At 35.7% G+C, this 19,481-nt stretch overlaps 1 protein-coding gene across 1 annotated transcript in view; it reads right to left on the bottom strand.

Moving 5' to 3' along the window:
- ITGB3BP (integrin subunit beta 3 binding protein) overlaps positions 1 to 19,481 on the bottom strand; it is a 78,487-nt gene that overhangs the window by 23,648 nt on the left and 35,358 nt on the right. Inside the window, exons 3-4 of the mRNA XM_052638058.1 lie at positions 18,933 to 19,068; positions 5,149 to 5,215 (exon numbers count right to left, since the gene is read on the bottom strand). Of these exons, the coding sequence (XP_052494018.1) occupies positions 5,149 to 5,215; positions 18,933 to 19,068 (203 nt within the window). The remainder of the gene's footprint in view (positions 1 to 5,148; positions 5,216 to 18,932; positions 19,069 to 19,481) is intronic.

Genomic DNA, 19,481 nt, shown 5'->3' with positions numbered 1-19,481 from the left:
ATTAATTACTGTATGTATGCAATCTGCTATTTATTCTGTTTCTCTGGAAAACTGTAATCTAATACAATTGCCAAAACAAATCATAAAATGTTATAATCACTTAAAACTGATTTAAAAGCATGAAAGAGTTTAATTTCAGATTTAAAAGATATAAGTCAGATTTAAAAGATATAAGCCTTTTGAATGGTTTTATAAAATAATAAAGGAAATCTAACATGAATATATTGGAGAAGGCAATGGCACCCCACTCCAGTACTCTTGCCTGGAAAATCCCATGGACGGAGGAGCCTGGTAGGCTGCAGTCCATGGGGTCGCTAAGGGTCAGACACGACTGAGCAGCTTCACTTTCATGCACTGGAGAAGGAAATGACAACCCACTCCAGTGTTCTTGCCTGGAGAATCCCAGGGATGGGGGAGCCTGGTGGGCTGCTGTCTATGGGGTCGCACAGAGTTGGACATGACTGAAGTGACTTAGCAGCAGCAGAAACAAGAATATATGTGATTCAAAAATCATTGCTTGCCACTTGATTTCTATATATCCCTTTGGACAATTTGAGTTTCTATTATGTACATCTATTGTCTATCTTAAAATATATTAAGTGAGTTAAAAAATAATGCTTTTATCTTAATATCTAGCTGAAATTGGTTTCACCAAGGAACCTAGAAGTTTGGTTAAAGGAAGGAGTAGTAGTAATTTATAACAAAACTATTTGTGGGATAGAGCACATAAAAATATTTGGACTGGGGGGAGTATGACTAGGGAAAGCAGCTATAAAAAGATAAAGAGGTACAGGTGATATATATATAGATGTCAAACTAGGAGACCTCTTTGATAAACTCTTATTTTTGTCTCTATTATACTCTATGTGGCATTCTCCATATATTTTTTTTTTTTTACCCAGACTACCACTGATTAATACTGTACATTACCTACATTATGAAAAAAGTAGACTTGTAGCCTGAAATGAGGTCTTAACCACAAATTACAACACAATTTGTATGGAAAATGCATTCTAAGATTCATTCAAATGGTTTAAAAATTATTCAGACCCATGACTGAACCAGAAAGAGATAGAAAATATGAACAGACCAATCATAAGTACAGAAATTGAATTAGTAATTTAAAAACTGCCTATTGGGAACGCATGTATACCCGTGGTGGATTCATGTCAATGTATGGCAAAACCAATACAGTATTGTAAAGTAAAATAAAGTAAAAATAAAAATTAAAAATAAAAATAAAAAAAAATTAAAACTGCCTAAAACCAAAAGTCTAGGACGGGATGGTTTCACAGGTGAATTCTACCAAACATTTAAAGCCTGTTCTTCTGAAACTATTTAAAAAAACCTGCAGAGGAAGGAACACTCCCAAACTCATTCTGTGAAGCCAACATGACCTTGATACCAAAACTAGACAGAGATATCACACAAAAAGAAAATGACAGGCCAATACCACTGTTGAACGTATGTGAAAAAATCCTCAACAAAATATGAGCAAACTGAATACAACAATACATTAAAACACATAGCTCATAATCAAATGGGATTTATCCCAGAGATGCAAAGATTTTTCAGTGCCAGCAAATCAATGTGATACACCACATTAACAAACTGAATAATAAATTTCATTTATTTCAATAGATGCAGAAAAAGGTTTTGATGAAATTCAACATCCATTTATGATAAAAACTCTCTAGAAAGTTGGCACAGAGGGAACATATCTCAACATAATAAAGACTATATATGACAAATCCACAGCTAATATCATACTCAATAGTGAAAAGCTGAAAGCATTTCCTGTAAGATCAGTAACCACACACCCTTGCCACTTTTATTCAACATAGTTTTGGAAGTTCTAGTCACAGCAATTGGAGAAGAAAAAGAAATAAAAGAAATCCAAACTGGAAATGAAGAAATAAAACTGTCAATGTTTGCAGATGACATGATACTGTATACAAAAAATCCTAATGACACCCCAAGAAAGCTACTAGAGCTCATCAAGGAGTTGGTAAAGCTGCAGGATACAAACTTAAAATACAGAAATCAGTTGCATTTCTATGTACTAACAACAAAAGACAGAGAAATTAAAGAAATAATCCCATCTACCATCATATCAAGAAGAATAAAATACCTAGGAATAAACCTACCTAAAGATTTACTTCAAAAATTATAAGATGCTGAATTCAAAGAAACTGAAGACAATATAAACAGATAGAAAGACATACTGTGTTTCTGGACTGGAAGAATTGATATTGTCAAAATGACTATACTTACCCAAGGCAATCTACAGATTCAATGTAATCTGTATCAAATTACCAATAGCATTTTTTGCAGAACTATAACAAATAATTTTAAAAATTTGCATGGAAACACAAAAGACCCCGAATAGCCAAAGCAATTTAAGAAAGAATAGAGCTGGAGGAATTAGACTCCCTGACTACCACTGATTAATACTATACATACTGACTATATGTATAGTCAGTACTATACTACAAAGCTATAGAGAAGAAAATGGCACCCCACTCCAGTATGCTTGCCTGGAGAATCCCACGGACGGAGAGGCCTGGTAGGCTACAGTCCACGGGGTCATAAAGAGTCGGACACGACTGAGCACCTTCACTTTCACACTGACTATACTACAAAGCTACACTCATCAAAACAGTAAAGTATTGGAACAAAAACAGACACATAAATCAATGGAAAAAGATAGAAAGCCAAGAAACAAACCCATGCAGTTATGGTCAATTAATCTACAATAAAGAAGACAAATATATACTGTTTAATGAGTGGTGCTGGGAAAACTGAATGGCTACATGTAAAAAAATGAAACTAGAACATTATCTAACACCATATACAAAACTAAAACGTATTAAAGGCCTAAATATAAGACTCAATACTATAAAATTCTTAGAGGAAAACGTATGCAGAACACTCTTCGACATAAATCACAGAAATATTTTTTTTGGATCTGTCTCCTAGAGTAACAGAAATAAAAGCAAAAATAAACAAATGTGCTATAATTAAAATTATACATTTTTGCACTGGAAAGGAAACCATAAATGAAATGAGAAGACAACCTACAGACTAGAAGAAAACATTTGCAAATGAGGGAACCAACGAGCTTAATTTCCAAATTATAGAAACAACTCATACAAGTCGCTAACAAAAAAACAAACAACTCAATCAAAAACTGGGCAGAAGACCTACATAGACATTTCTCCAAAGAAGACATACAGCTGGCCAATAGGCACGTGAAAAGACATTTAACATTGCTAATTAGAGAACTGCAAATCAAAACTACAGTGAATATCATCTTACACTGCTCAGAATGATCATCATCAAAAAGTCTACAAATAACAGTGCTGGAGAGGGTGTGGAGAAAAGGGAACCCTCCTACACTGTTGGTGGGAACATAAACTGGTGTAGCCACTATGGAAAACAGTATGGAGGCGCCTTAAAAAACTAAAAATAGAGTTACCATATCATTCAGCAATCCCACTCCTGTGCATATATCTGGAAAAGACTCTATTTCAAAAAGATGCATGCACCCCAATGTTCATAGCAGCATTTACAGCTATTTACAATAGCCAAGACATGGAAGCAAGCTAAGTGTCCACTGACAGATGAATGGATAAACAACATGTGGTAAAACCCAATGGAGTATCAGTCAGCCATGAAAAGAATGAAAGAATGCCCTTTAAATTGGATGGACCTAGACATACTAACTGAAGTCAAGTCAGAGAAATATAAATGTCATATGATACCACTTATATGTGGAATTTTAAAAAATGACACGAACTTATTTACAGAACAGAAACACATTCACATAGAAAATAAACCTATGGTTATCAAGGAAAAAGTGGGGGAGGAAGGCAGGGATAAATAAGCAGTTTAGGATTAACAGATACATACTACTATATATAAAACAGATAAACAACAAGGACCTACTGTATAGCATAGGGAACTATATTCAATATCTTGTAACAACCTATAATGGAAAAGAATCTGAAAAGAATACACACACATATATAAAAAACTAAATCACTGTGCTGTACATCTGAAACTAATACAAGACTATAAATCAACTGTACTTCAATTTAAATAAATAAATAATATTTTGAAACATAACCTATAACCCACTTCTAAGTTAGGGAAGGTATATTAATTTACAACCTGAGTCCATAAGCCCCCAATGGGTAGATACTTCATTTTCCTCATCTTTACCCATCCATCACATTGTATGGCACAAAAAAGATACAACTGGAAAAGTAAAGGAGCTGAACACATGAACTACTATGAAAATTCAGCTCCCTGTTCTGCTTATTTCAATTTTTCAAGCCTTAGTGGATAGATACAGGTATTCTTTCCAGAATACACAGGCAGTAGCTTTCTACACAGAAAGATTTCATTCAAGGCACTATTGACAGGCCAATATGAAAACTGTTGACTGATGGCCAATAAGCCTTCTGGGTTCCTCTAGATTCCTTACTCTGCTGGCTTCACTATGTTCCTAGCTCCTGAACCAGTTATTTGTTAGACATTATGTTCTAAAATATTACTTCTCCATCCATCCATTACTTTTCCAGCTGTATCTTCTTTGTGCCATACAATGTGAAGGATGGGTAAAGATGAGGAAAACGAGGTATCTACCCATTGGGGGCTTATGGTCTCATGTTGTAAATTAATATATTACTTCTCCATCCAAAGAGGGTGTTTCCCTCAGTTTTACCCTAAGCTTGTTTCTTAAGCATAGACGGGGGGAACTGGGCTAAATGGGTATTAAAATTAAGATATCATATATCACCATCATTGGAGACGGAAACGGCAACCCACTCCAGTATTCTTGCCTAGAGAATCCTATGGACAGAGAAGCCTAATGGGATGCTGTCCATAGAGTCGCAGAGTTGGACACGACTGAAGCGACTTAGCATGCATGCATGCATATCACCATCATATGAACACTGTTAAAACATATCATAAAGTATGTTACTTCTCTAAGAAAAAAATAGTTCTACAAACTTTTTATTCATTTCTATAAACATTTCTATACACCATTCATTTCTCAAAATAAATGATTTATCTTAAAACATCACTTTAACAAATATGACCTTTTTAAGACACATGTATATTATTTCAGCAAAAACTTACTCATTGTCTTGCGCAGTAGATTCCATTCTTTTGTTTATTCTGAGGTGAATCAAGTTTTCTCTCTTTCCTATGTGTGCAATAAAAGGAACATAAAGTTAAAGCAAAATTGTCAAACTTTAAATAGAATTTAGATCACCAAATTTTAAATAAAAAATAAAAGGGTAGACAAATGAAAGAAGAGTAGTTAATGACAAAGTATCCTGAAATTTGGTATGAGAAAATTTTTGCAATATTGTGAAGAACTTTACAATAGGTACTTTGTTTCTTTTTTTATTTCCCATTCTAATTATTTATTTTTTTCCATTCTAATTTTTTATTCATGATTATATTATACAGAAGAAACAATCTTTTGAATAAAATTTCTATTGGGGCCTAGTATATTAAAAAGAAAAACTAAATAAACCCAACTGGATAATATAAACTTTACTTGATAAAGGATGCTTTCATCAAATGTTTTAATAAAAATTATTAACGTTTCCAGTTTATATTATTTAACTCCTATTTTTTTGTCTCACAGTTAACAAGGAATTGTTGATACACAAAATATCTAGAAAATAGTGAGCTCCTCATGATAGCACAGTAAATCAAATACAATTTTAGGGACAAAAGTACCTGACTGCTTAAATGCTAAATGATTTAGTAAACTCTTGGAAATACCTTTAGTGCCTTTGAAGATATTTCAAATACTGCATGGTGTCATTTGTAAGTGGAATTTAAAAGATAATAAATGAATGTCTATACAAAACTGAAACAGACTCACAGACAAAACAAACTTGTGGTTACCAAAGGGGAAAGCGAAAAGGCGAGGGACAAATTAGTGGTTTAGGATGAACAGACGCAGACAATTATATATATGACAGTGAGATACACTGCACAGCATAGGGAATGATACCTATTATCTTCTAATAAATTGCAATGGAATATAATCTGCAAAAATACTGAATCACTATGCTGTAAATCACAATATTGTAAGTCAACTTTTAAACTTCAGCTTAAAAGTGCATACTGACTTAGTCCTCATACTAGAGGACACATTAGCATAGTTAGAGATTCTCAGTGCTTTACATATACAGGCCTTTTACTGAATGAATAAAGCAGCAAATGAATGAATAATCCAAACTCTTTACTACTAATGAAAATCAGCGAAGAAAATTCACTTTTTATCATGTACCAACATTGGCACCTTCTCACACTACACATTTTAATATAGCTCCATTTGCTCAACAACTGGCAGTTACTACTTTTCTAAAAAATGTTTTGGTACAATGCACCATGAAAAACAAGCTCACACTCTCCAAAAGAAATAAAATATGAGCCACTTATTAATTTAAAATCTACTAACAAAATTTTTATAAAAGGAAAGTCAAATTTGAATATTTGATTTAACCCAATATACTCAAATATTCTTATATTAACCCACAATCTATATTAATTATTATATTATTTCTTCCAAACTAAGATTTTAATATCTGGTGTGTATTCTTACTTATAACACATTTCAATTCAGATCAGTCCCACTCCACATGTTCAACATGTACATGTACTGGATGGCATAGTTCTAGATAATGCTGCAGGAGGATCCAATACTTCCAGATGAAATCAAATACGCAGATAACATGAAGGCAATTTCTTTAAAATTTAACCGTGATTTATTAACACATTAAAAAATATATTGTCTGGAACAGACTACCCATTGCTGGTTTACATTTTTTTCTTCATTTAATTTGTACTCCATTACTCTCATTTGCTTCTATTTCTAGAGGAAATTTATAATTTCATTGACAGAGGTGGTTCAGAAACTACTTTAACTATAATTTCCCTCATTGTTACTTTGGAACTTATGCCCTCTCTCAAAAAATTCTGTCACAACTAAATTTTTATCTCATAATAGTCTTTAATGCCCAAAACAGAAAAACTTGTGGTCTAGAAATTTTGCTAAAGTCCTAGTTACCTCTCTTGTTATTAACTTTTCATTATTTGATTTGTTGGTATCCTTAAATTCCAAATAGAATAAGTCAATATGGTTAACAGTTTATTTAATAAAAGATGAATGGGGAAAAGAGTAATAATATTTTACTTATGATTTTAGAGAACTTTGGGGAAATAAGTTCATTAAAATCTATCTCTCAAAAAAAGTATTTTTAATAGAAAAACCACAAATGAAAACTATACAATATACTTTTATTTCATAAAACAGAATTAATCTTTGCCTGAAGATTAATACTAACTTCCTGAATTTTGAATTAAGCTATTTCCATTCAATAAAGCTCCGTCATATTACTTTGTTCTTTTAACCTGTAATTATTTTTCACATTTTTAGTACAAGCAGTCAGTAGTGCTAGGTGAGAAATAGCAAAGACTGATTTATTTGAATTTTTACCAGGTGTTTTAGGTCATTCTAAGCATTCTGATTATTGTAAGGGGATTTAGCATTAATTTCAATCTTCTCATGGAAGGACTTACGTTTTATTTTTCTTTTATATATATATAATTTTATATATTTATGTTTGGCTGTGCTGGGTCTTTGTTGCTGCGCAGGCTTTTCTCTAGTTGCAGTTACTGGGGATACTCTCTAGTTGCACGAGGGCTTCTCACTGTGGTGGCTTCCCCTGCTGTGAAGCATGGGCTCTAGGGCACACAGGCTTCAGCAGTCACGGCTCGAGGGCTTAGTAGTTGCAGTTCCTGGGCTCCAGAATACTGGTGCAAAAGTTGACGAAATTATTTGCAGGGCAGCAATGGAAACAGAGACATGGAGAACAGCCTTATGGACACGGGACGGGGCTGAGGGTGTAGAGGATGGGATGTATGGAGACAGTTACATGGAAACTTACAGTACTATATGTAAAAACAAAGCCAATGGGAATTTGCTGTTATGACTCAGGGAACTCAAGCCAGGGCTCTGTAACAACTTAGAGGGGTAGGATAGGGACGGAGATGACAGGGAGGTTCAAGAGCGAAGGGATATATGTATATCTGTGGTTGATTCATGCTGATGTTTGGCAGAAACAAATAAAATTCTGCACAGCAATTATCTTTCAATTAATAAATAAATTTTTAAAAAATGTTATGGCGCAGGTTTAGTTGTTCTGAGGCATGTGAGACTTTCTCAGATCAGGGATTAAACCTGGGTATCCTGCATTGGTAGGCAGATTCTTTACCACTGAGCCATCAGAGAAGCACCCAGGAATTATGCTTTTAAATAACAGACATTTCAATTGTTAAATAGGAGGAATTTTAATGTCTCAAAGAATAACATTTGGATCAGTTATCAAAGACTACTGAGTGGACTCTACCACACCAAAAGTTTTCCACTTATTTAATAATCACTTTTCCTTATTTCATTCCATTTTATTAGCAATTAACATACACTAAATACCAGACCACCTGACCTGCCTCTAGAGAAATCTGTATGCAGGTCAGGAAGCAACAGTTAGAACTGGACATGGAACAACAAACTGGTTCCAAATAGGAAAAGGAGTACGTCAAGGCTGTATATTGTCACGCTGTTTATTTAACTTATATGCAGAGTACGTCATGAGAAACGCTGGGCTGGAAGAAACACAAGTTGGAATCAAGATTGCCGGGAGAAATATCAATAACCTCAGATATGCAGATGATACCACTCCTCTGGCAGAAAGTAAAGAGGAACTAAAAAGCCTCTTGATGAAAGTGAAGGAGAAGAGTGAAAAAGTTGGCTTAAAGCTCAACATTCAGAAAACGAAGATCATGGCATCTGATCCTATCACTTCATGGGAAATAGATGGGGAAACAGTGGAAACAGTGTCAGACTTTATTTTGGGGGGCTCCAAAAATCACTGCAGATGGTGACTGCAGCCATGAAATTAAAAGATGCTTACTCCTTGGAAGAAAAGTGATGATCAACCTAGATAGTATATTCAAAAGCAGAGACATTACTTTGCCAACAAAGGTCCGTCTAGTCAAGGCTATGGTTTTTCCTGTGGTCATGTATGGATGTGAGAGTTGGACTGTGAAGAAGGCTGAGTGCCGAAGAATTGATGCTTTTGACCTGTGGTGTTGGAGAAGACTCTTGAGAGTCCCTTGGACTGCAAGGAGATCCAACCAGTCCATTCTGAAGGAGATCAGCCCTGGGATTTCTTTGGAAGGAATGATGCTAAAGCTGAAACTCCAGTACTTTGGCCACCTCATGCAAAGAGTTGACTCATTGGAAAAGACTCTGATGCTGGGAGGGATTGGGGGCAGGAGGAGAAGGGGACGACAGAGGACGAGATGGCTGGATGGCACCACTGACTCAATGGACGTGAGTCTGAGTGAACTCCGGGAGTTGGTGATGGACAGGGAGGCCTGGCGTGCTGCGATTCATGGGGTTGCAAAGAGAAGGACATGACTGAGCGACTGAACTGAACTGAAAGTACTATGGATTCTACGTGCTCTTCCTTGCTACGCTATATATGATTAATAATTGTGTACTTGGTGTTGCTGCTGCTAAGTCATTTCAGTCATGTCCGTCTCTGTACAACCCCATAGATGGCAGCCCACCAGGCTCCCCGGTCCCTGGGATTCTCCAGGCAAGAACACTAGAGTGGGTTGCCATTTCCTTCTCTAATAATTGTGTACTTGATTCCCTTTAAATGTAGTTTCACAAAACACTAGTGATAAATGTAATATCACTGAATCGGGACTGCTTTAAAAATTCTATTTGGACTTTCTGGTAAGGCTCCCAGAAGCCCTTTCTTGAACTAATGAAGATATCTTTTGATAGATAATAATGTTTAGAAGTATAATCAACGGTGATGATGATGGCTAACAGTTTAAAAGTGCCTTTAGGGCTAGGCACTGTTTTAAATGTTATATTAATTTCTCAATCTGCACACCTCTGAGATAGTCATTCTTATTCCCATTTTGCAGATGAGACAACAAATGCACAGAATGGTCATAAAATTTATCTGAAGCTCCAGTGCTAGTAAGTGGTACATTCAGGATCTAAATCCAGCCATTTAGCTACAAAGATCATTCTATTAGCCAAGATGCTATGATTATTTACTAATAAATTAAAGTTCAAGCAGGTTTAGGCCAGTATCATGCTGCTTCTTAATAAATATACTTTACACTTGGCACATCTCAGGCATCTTTTGGTCCCAAATCAGAAGTTAAGAATTGAGGAAAACCTAGGCCCAGAGAGGTTTAAAATCACTTGTCTAAGGTGTCACACACTAAAATTTTTTTTCTAAAAGAGTTATTGCAGATTAAGTCGGAGTCTGTAGGGTAAGGGGTGAATGAGATCCTATTATTCTTTTAATTGAACCATTTCTATGTAATATTTTTTGGTTTATATTTTTCTTATTTCCTTCTACTTTCTATGGTTTGTTCTATTGTTCTTTTTCTTTCTGAGTTGAATGTTCAGCTTGTTAGTTTTTAGTCATCCTTTTAAAATATATGCACTGATAAATGTAAATCTACTATGAATGCTTTCATTATCATGCCATGTTTAGGTATAAATTTTTTCCTCTAAGTGCTGACATGTTCTTATTATCACTCAATTCTAAATATTTTATACTTTATAACAAAAAAGATACTCAAATATCCAAACAGTCTTGAGAAAGAACAAAACTGGAGTTTCACAGTCTGATTCCAATGTAAGACCTAAAACCATAAAACTTCTAGAAGAAAGCATAGGCAGTAAGATCTTTGACATCTGACTTAGTAATATTCTTTTTGGATATTATCTTCTCAGGCAAGGGAAACAAAAGCAAAAATAAATAAATGGAAATATATCAAACTAAAAAAGTTTTGTATAGTAAAGGAAACTACTGTCTACTGAATGGAAAAGATATTTCAAAATGATATGTCTAGTAAGGAGTTAATATACCAAATATACAAAGAACATAAACAATTCAACATCAAAAAACCAAACAACCTGATTATAAAACAGGCAGAGGGTCTCAACAGACATTTTTCCAAAGAAGATATACAGATAGCCAGCAGGCACATGAAAAGATGCTCAAGTGACTAATAATCATGGAAATACAAATCAAAACCTCATATGTGGTCAGAATGGCTATTATCAAAATGAGAAGAATCAACAAGTGTTGACAAGGATATGGAGAAAAGAGAATCTTTACGCACTTCTAGTGGGAATATAAATTGGTGCAGCCACTATGGAATACAACTAGAGGCACATAGTAATGGGAAGGAGGAATGAGACGAAGGTAGTCAAAAGGTACAAACCTTAGTCATAAGACAAGTAAGTACAAGGTATGTGACATACAACATGATGAATATAATTAATACTGTGGTATGTTATATATGAAAGCTGTTAAGAGAGAAAGCTAACAGCTCCCATCACAGGGAAAATTTTTTTCCTTTTATTTGTATCTATGTGAAATGAGCAAGCTCTGGGAGATGGTGAAGGACAGGGAAGCCTACATGCTGCAGTCCATGGGGTAGCAAAGAGTAGGACACAACTGAGAGACTAAAGAACAACAGAAAAGTGAAACAGGTGAAGGATGTTCACTAAACTAACTGTGATAATCATTTCATGATGTACCTAAGTCAAATCATTACGTTGAACATCTTAAACAGTATGTCAATTATAGTTCAATAAAACTGGAAGAAAAAGTATTGTTTGAATGACAATAAAAACAAACACATAAACCATCTCTATCATTCCTAACTTTTAAAATCTATTTTATCAGTTTCTGAAAAAATAGCCTACTATGATTAAGGACTTGTGAGTTTCTCCTTGTAATATTGTCCTATTTTGTCACGTTTTGCTTGAGTTTTTATTTTTCATGCACATCGGTTCAGGATTTCTTTTCTGGTAGTGAATCTTTCATTCTTTCGTTACATAAAAAGTTCTATTATTTGCAATAAAGCCCTTTTGTCATAATAACTATTTTGGTCTATATTAATATTAATATTCTTATACAAACTCTTAGTTTTTTAAAAGAAGCTAGTATTTACTGTTCTTTCTACCACTTTATAATAAATCATATGATGTCTTTGATAATAATGTTCATAAAAACAGCTAAAATATGTATTTCCTTAGGGCAAAATTCAGACTTAAATTGAAGAGAGTAAGAAAAACCACTAAATCATTCAGGTATGACCTAAATCAAATCCCTTACGATTATACAGTGTAAGTGATAAACAGATTCAAGGGATTAGATATGATAGACAGAGTGCCTGATGAACTATGGACGGAGGTTTGTGACACTGTACAGGAGGCAGGGATCAAGACCATCCCCAAGAAAAAGAAACGTAAAAAGGCAAAATGGTTGTCTGATGAGGCCTTACAAATAGCAGAGAAAAGAAGAGAAGCTAAGGGCAAAGGAGAAAAGGAAAGATATACCCATTTGAACGCTGATTTCCAAAGAATAGCAAGGAAAGACAAGAAAGCCTTCCTCAGTGATCAATGCAAAGAAATAGAGGAAAACAATAGAATGGGAAAGACTACAGATCTCTTCAGGAAAATTAGAGATACCAAGGGAACATTTCATGCAAAGATGGGCACAATAAAGAATGAAAATGGTATGGACCTAACAGAAGCAGAAGATATTAAGAGGTGTACAGAATACACAGAAGAACTATACAAAAAAGATCTTCATGACCCAGAAAACCACAATGGCATGACCATTCACTGGGAGACAGACATCCTGGGATATGTAGTCAAGCGGGCCTTAGGAAGCATCACTACTAACAAAGCTAGTGGAGATGATGGAATTCCAGTTGAGCTATTTCAAATGCTAAAAGATGATGCTGTAAAAGTGTTGCACTCAGTATGCCAGCAAAATTGGAAAACTCAGCAGTGGCCACAGGACTGGAAAAGATCAGTTTTCATTTCAATCCCAAAGAAAGGAAATGCCAAAGAATGTTCAAACTACCGCACAATTGCACTCATCTCACACTCTAGCTAAGTAATGTTCAAAATTCTACAAGCCAGGCATCAACAATATGTGAACAGAAAGCTTCCAGATGTTCAAGCTGGATTTAGAAAAGGCAGAAGAACAAGAGATCAAATTGCCAACATCTGTTGGATCACTGAAAAAGCAAGAGAGTTCCAGAAAAACATCTATTTCTGCTTTATTGACTACATCAAAGCCTTTGACTGTGTGGATCACAATAAACTGGAAAATTCTTTAAGAGATGGGAATACCAGACCACCTTTCCTGCCTCCTGAGAAATCTGTATGCAGGTCAAGAAGCAACAGTTAGAAATGGACATGGAACAGACTGGTTCCAAATCAGGGAAGAACCATGTCAAGGCTGGATATGGTCACCCTGTTTATTTAACTTATATGCAGAGTACATCATGTGAAATGCCAGGCTGGATAAAGCACAAGCTGGAATCCAGATTGCCAGGAGAAATATCAATAACCTCCGATATGCAGATGACACCCCCCCTTATGGCAGAAAGTGAAGAGGAACTGAAGAACCTCTTGATGAAAGTGAAAGAAGAGAGTGAAAAAGCTGGCTTAAAACTCAACATTCAGAAAACTAAGATCATAGCATCCCATCCCATCACTTCATGGCAAATAGATGAGGAAGCAATGGAAACAGTGAGAGACTTTATTTTGGGGGGCTCCAAAATCACTGTGGAAAATTCTGAGACAGATGGGAATACCAGACCACCTGACCTGCCTCTTGAGAAACCTATATGCAGGTCAGGAAGCAGCAGTTAGAACTGGACATGGAAAAACAGACTGGTTCCAATTAGGAAAAGGAGTACGTCAAGGCTGTATATTGTCACCCTGCTTATTTAACTTATATGCAGAGTACATCATGAGAAACGCTGGGCTGGAAGAAGCACAAGGTAGAATCAAGATTGCCTGGAGAAATATCAATAACCTCAGATATGTAGATGACACCACCCTTATGGCAGAAAGTGAAGAGGAACTAAAAAGCCTCTTGTTGAAAGTGAAAGAGGAGAGTGAAAAAGTTGGCTTAAATCTCAACATTCAGAAAAAGAAGATCATGGCATCTGGTCCCATCACTTTTTGGCAAATAGATGGGGAAACAGTGGAAACTGTGCCAGACTTTATTTTTTTGGACTCCAAAATCACTGCGGTTGGTGACTGCAGCCATGAAATTAAAAGACCCTTACTTCTTGGAAGAACAGTTATGACCAACCTAGATAGCATATTAAAAAGCAGAGACATTACTTTGCCGACTAAGGTCCGTCTAGTCAAGGCTATGGTTCTTCCAATGGTCATGTATGGATGTGAGAGTTGGACTGTGAAGAAAGCTGTGTGCAGAAGAATTGATGCTTTTGACCTGTGGTGTTGGAGAAGACTCTTGAGAGGCCCTTGGACTGCAAGGAGATCCAACCAGTCCATTCTGAAGGAGATCAACCCTGGGATTTCTTTGGAATGATGCTTAAGCTGAAACTCCAGTACTTTGGCCACCTCATGCGAAGAGCTGACTCATTGGAAAAGACTCTGATTCTGGGAGGGATTGGGGGCAGGAGGAGAAGGGCACGACAGAGGATGAGATGGCTGGATGGCATCACTGACTCAATGGACGTGAGTCTGAGTGAACTCCGGGAGTTGGTGATGGACAAGGAGGCCTGGCGTGCTGTGATTCATGGGGTTGCAAAGGGTTGGACACGACTGAGCAACTGAACTGAACTGAAAATCACTGCAGATGGTGACTGTAGCCATGAAATTAAAAGACACGTGCTCCTTGAAAGAAAAGCTATGATCAACCTAGACAGCATATTAAAAAGCAGAGACATTACTTTGCCAGCAAAGGTCCATCTAGTCAAAGCCTTGCTTTTTCCAGTAGTCATGTATGGATGTGAGAGTTGGACTATAAAGAAAGCTGAGCACCAAAGAATTGATGCTTTTGACCTGTGGTGGTGGAGAAGACTCTTGCGAGTCCCTTGGACTGAAATGAGGTCCAACCAGTCCATCCTAAAGGAGATCAGTCCTGAATATTGATAGGAAGGACTGACGGTGAAGCTGAAACTCCAATATTTGGCCACCTGATGCAAAGAACTGACTCACTGGAAAAGACCCTGATGCTGGGAAAGAATGAAGTGGGTTGGACAAGGGGACAACAGAGGATGAGATGGTTGAGTAAGCTCAATGGACATGAGTTTGAGTAAGCTCTAGAAGTTGGTGATGGACAGGGAAGTCTGGCATGCTGCAATCCATGGGTCACAAAGATTTGGACACGACTGAGTGACTGAACAGAACTGAAAATATATATTGAACACTTACTCTATGCCAGGACTTCCCTGGTGGCTCAGACGGTAAAGCGTCTGTCTACAATGTGGAAGACCCGGGTTTGATCCGTTGGGAAGGTCCCCCGCAGAAGGAAATGGCAACCCACTCCAGGACTCTTGCCTGGAAAATCCCACGGACAGAGGAGCCCGGTAGGCTTACAGTCCACGGCATCCCAAAGAGTCAGACACGACTGTGCCACTTCACTTCACTATATGCCAGTCACTGTTCTAAGTACTTTTTGTATGTTAATTCTTTTAATTCTTACAACAATCCTGAGGTAGATGTTATTTTCCGCATTTTAAAGGGAAGTAAACAAAAACACAATTAAAAGTTCAACTGACAGATATTCCATCTTCTCCCTGAAGATTACAAAGATCTTAAATTTGTAATTCCTTTCTGCTTCCACATATATCTTCCAAGCTCTTATGGTCTATTAGTACTTGTTTTTAACCCACTCTTTTGCTTTATGGTCAGCAGGATTGGTAATCACATTGTTATAACTAGGTTTACAGATTTACCGACATGCTTGCTAATTTATTATTTTACCACTGCTCTTTGTATTCCATTCCTTTATTTGAGGCTCAGTTATAAGCATGTACGCACAGAAGAATATTCTTTAATAATCTTTCAAGGAGTTATCTGTGAATGGTTAATTCTCTCAGACTGAATAAAAATATCTTTACTTCATTCTTACTTCATGAATGAAAAATTCAGATGTGATTTTCAGTTGGTGTTATTCCATTTCCTGCTGCAGTCTATAACTACTGATGAGAAGTCTAATGTCAGCCAGTTGCTAAAGTTTTCTCTTTGTTTTTGATGTTCTGCAGTTTTATTATGATATGATTAGGTGTGAATTTGTTTTAATGCATTCTGCTCAGACAAAGCATGTTATTCTAATCTGGAAATTCCCATCTTTCCTCAACTATGAAAACCTGATAGTCCGTATATCTTAGACTACTGCCTCTGCTCCTTTCTCTCTTCTTTATTGTAGAACTCCTATTTGACATATGTTGGAGTTTATTCTATCCATTACTTTTCTTTACTGTTTTATCATATACTCGATCTGTGTATCTGTCTATGCTGTTGACACTGCTCCAATCTGGGGTGATTTCTACACATCTATTGTCTATTTTACAAGTACTTTCTTTGACTATGCAAATTTGGTGTTTATCTTTCCACCCCAACTATTAAAAACCAGAAGCATTCTTAGGAGTAAAGGAACAGAAAATTTTACCATCTTTTCTCTCCTCTAAAAAGGATACTACTTTGGAAAAATTTGCCAAGTCGTACTTGCCTGGAGAATCCCAGGGACGGGGGAGCCTGGTGGGCTGCCATCTATGGGGTCGTACAGAGTCAGACACGACTGAAGCAACTTAGCAGCAGCAACAGCAGGGATGGGGATGACCCCTACTAAGGGGTAGGGCAGTATAACGACACACACACAACCATACGTAAATGTAACCAATATACACGATGACAAATGAGAGAGAGAGAGAGTGTGTGTGTAGGTGTATCTTCACTGTATAAACTGGAAGCAGTCACTCCATTTGAAGACTATGTAGAATTTAAGTAGAGGGAAGACTCAGATCTAGATTTTTTTCCTTTTATAACTGTAAATAAATTTAAATTTAATATTGCCACCTGTTCACATAGTATGTAATTCAACTGAACATAGAAAGCATATATAAATGCCTGGAGGAAGAATATTCCAGGTTGAAAGAAGGGCAAGTACAGTTCTTGTGGAGGCAACAGGCTCAGCATGATTGACAAATAGCCAGAAAGTAAGAGTGGCTGAAGTACTGTAAACATGGGAAGGGCAGGAGAATAAATGAGACAGATGAGATATCAGGTATTAAATGACATACAGCCCTAAAAGTCATGATAAAGTTTTGCACTATATCCTAAGAGCGATGGGAAGAGCACCTAAAATGTCTTTGAAAATGTGCTTTAAGCAGAAGTGCTTATTTAAATTGTACCTTGTGTTTTGTACAATACTTAAAAAGTAACACTGTTAACAGAAGTTATAATTTCATTTAGAACTTAAGTTGTAAGACTCAAGCTTTTCTATTTCTAAAATACAATAAGATGACATATTAGGAAAATCAATATAATGACTACAAATGACATAATCTGCTATAAGATCCTAGGCAGAATTCTATTTTGAGACTTGTGTGAGAACTATATATCAAAGAATACATAAAACACATATGTACAGTTTAATGAATAATTATAGAGTGAACCAGCATAGCCATCATATAGAAATAGAATATTACCAGCACCCTAGGAACTCTTGCTATATGACTTTTCAAAAAAGAGCTTACCAAGTACTATAACCGGTGATAATTATCCACTTAAATGTCAACTGAGATCATGTGACCAATCTTTTTATGGGCAAAAGAAATGTTCCCTTAAGTCCATATTTAATTTCAATATGGAAATTAAGTATGTATCCACTTAATATCTATTCACATTTCAGTATAGAGATGTTTCATATCTAAGGCACTAATATTTAATTTTAAACAAAAGGTGTATCAAATGAATTAAAGAAAAAAACAACAACACAGAACTATAGAGCTTGAAGAAAACATATACATCTTCATGTATTTTTGAAGCAAACTTAACAGTGATAGCTTTAAGATTAAGAAGCACCTGATTAAAGTCATTCAAAAGTTAAGATCTCATTACAGGTTTCATTACAACAAATTAGGTAAAATGAGGAGACTTCTTTGTTTCTCTGTAGCTTCCAGTATATACTTAGCACTCAAATGTTTTATAATAAGTATGAATCAGGCTAATCACAGTATATCTAAAATATATTCTTTTAAATTTAAGCCTAAAAAAAAAAAATTTAAGCCTACTTAGTATTTCATATTATAAAAACTTGACATGTCACTGATTCACGACTTTTATACAATATTAAAAATTAAGCCTATGAAATCTAGATTCCTACATCTTTTAAATGAATATTTTAGCAATAAACTACCAGAGGATAAGAAAGATGTGTGGTCAAAATTAAACTAACAACAATTTAAAATAAAGAATTTCATATTAAAGTTAGATTATTCTCTAACAGTAATTATATAAACCTTTTGCAAGTGCACTTAAAATAGTAACAGAAGAGAATGAAATACAATAAACAAGCTATAAAGACACAGGAAATGTGGATAAAACTAAATGGACAAAATGAATAAAAATAACATTTAGAAGTATTATTCTTAAAACGTAGTGCATTACCTGAATTATGCACCCTCTAATTTATGCACATGATGGATAGCTTGTTAACTTGTTAAGGGGCTATACTATTATAATTGATAGTGGCTGAAGGCAGTCAGGCCATAATTTCTATTTAATGGATGGGAAAGTAAGGTAACAAAATCTACAGCACCATTTTAATGTAACTGCCTAGAGTTTACATTTATGTCCAAAGTATTACCTATATTCTAGTCTTTTCTATGTTGAATTCTTTAAAAAAGACAAAAATAAGCTGCTGCAGGATTCACGTATTATTAAATAAAAATTCCAATTTAACCAATACCTAGAAAAAAATCTCACAATAAGCAGAAAAGAATGTTCAACTAACCATTTGGCAGTCCATTTCTGTTTTCTTGTTCTTTTGAGCTTGTGGGAGAAGCAATTGGGCTCATTTGACAGGTTCCAGTTGTTGGAGAATAGGCTGCAGCACTTTTCTTCCTTGTGATTTTAGGAGAATCAAATGACTAGAAATAAATATTAATTTGGGACAAATATATTATGTTTAGTTACAGACCTTCGGAAATACATTTGAAAAACTCAAAAAATTCAAACAAATACTCTTTTTTTTGCTCTTTCTTTTTTGATTTAAATATACACCATTACTATCCTCAAAGTAAACACTGGTATTTCAAGGTATGCACATTTTTCAGGTCTCCATACTAATTAGGGTATCTCAATCTAATGATTATGAATGAAGTTTTAACACTGAAGGGTTGCTACCTTCTGAGATGGTATTTCCAAGCAAGTAGAGATGGCCAACTCTCCCAGTTACATCCTGACATTTGCTGTCAGCATGAGCGTGGCGGCTGCAACGGCACACGAGCGCAGCCGAAAAGCTACCCCACGTCCAAGGTCAGGGGCAGCGGCCAAGAGGAGT

Source organism: Budorcas taxicolor, chromosome 3 (assembly GCF_023091745.1).
Source record: "Budorcas taxicolor isolate Tak-1 chromosome 3, Takin1.1, whole genome shotgun sequence".
NCBI lineage: Eukaryota > Metazoa > Chordata > Mammalia > Artiodactyla > Bovidae > Budorcas > Budorcas taxicolor.
The sequence above is the reverse complement of the archived record's forward strand: the minus strand, read 5'-3'. Positions and strand labels throughout refer to the sequence as shown.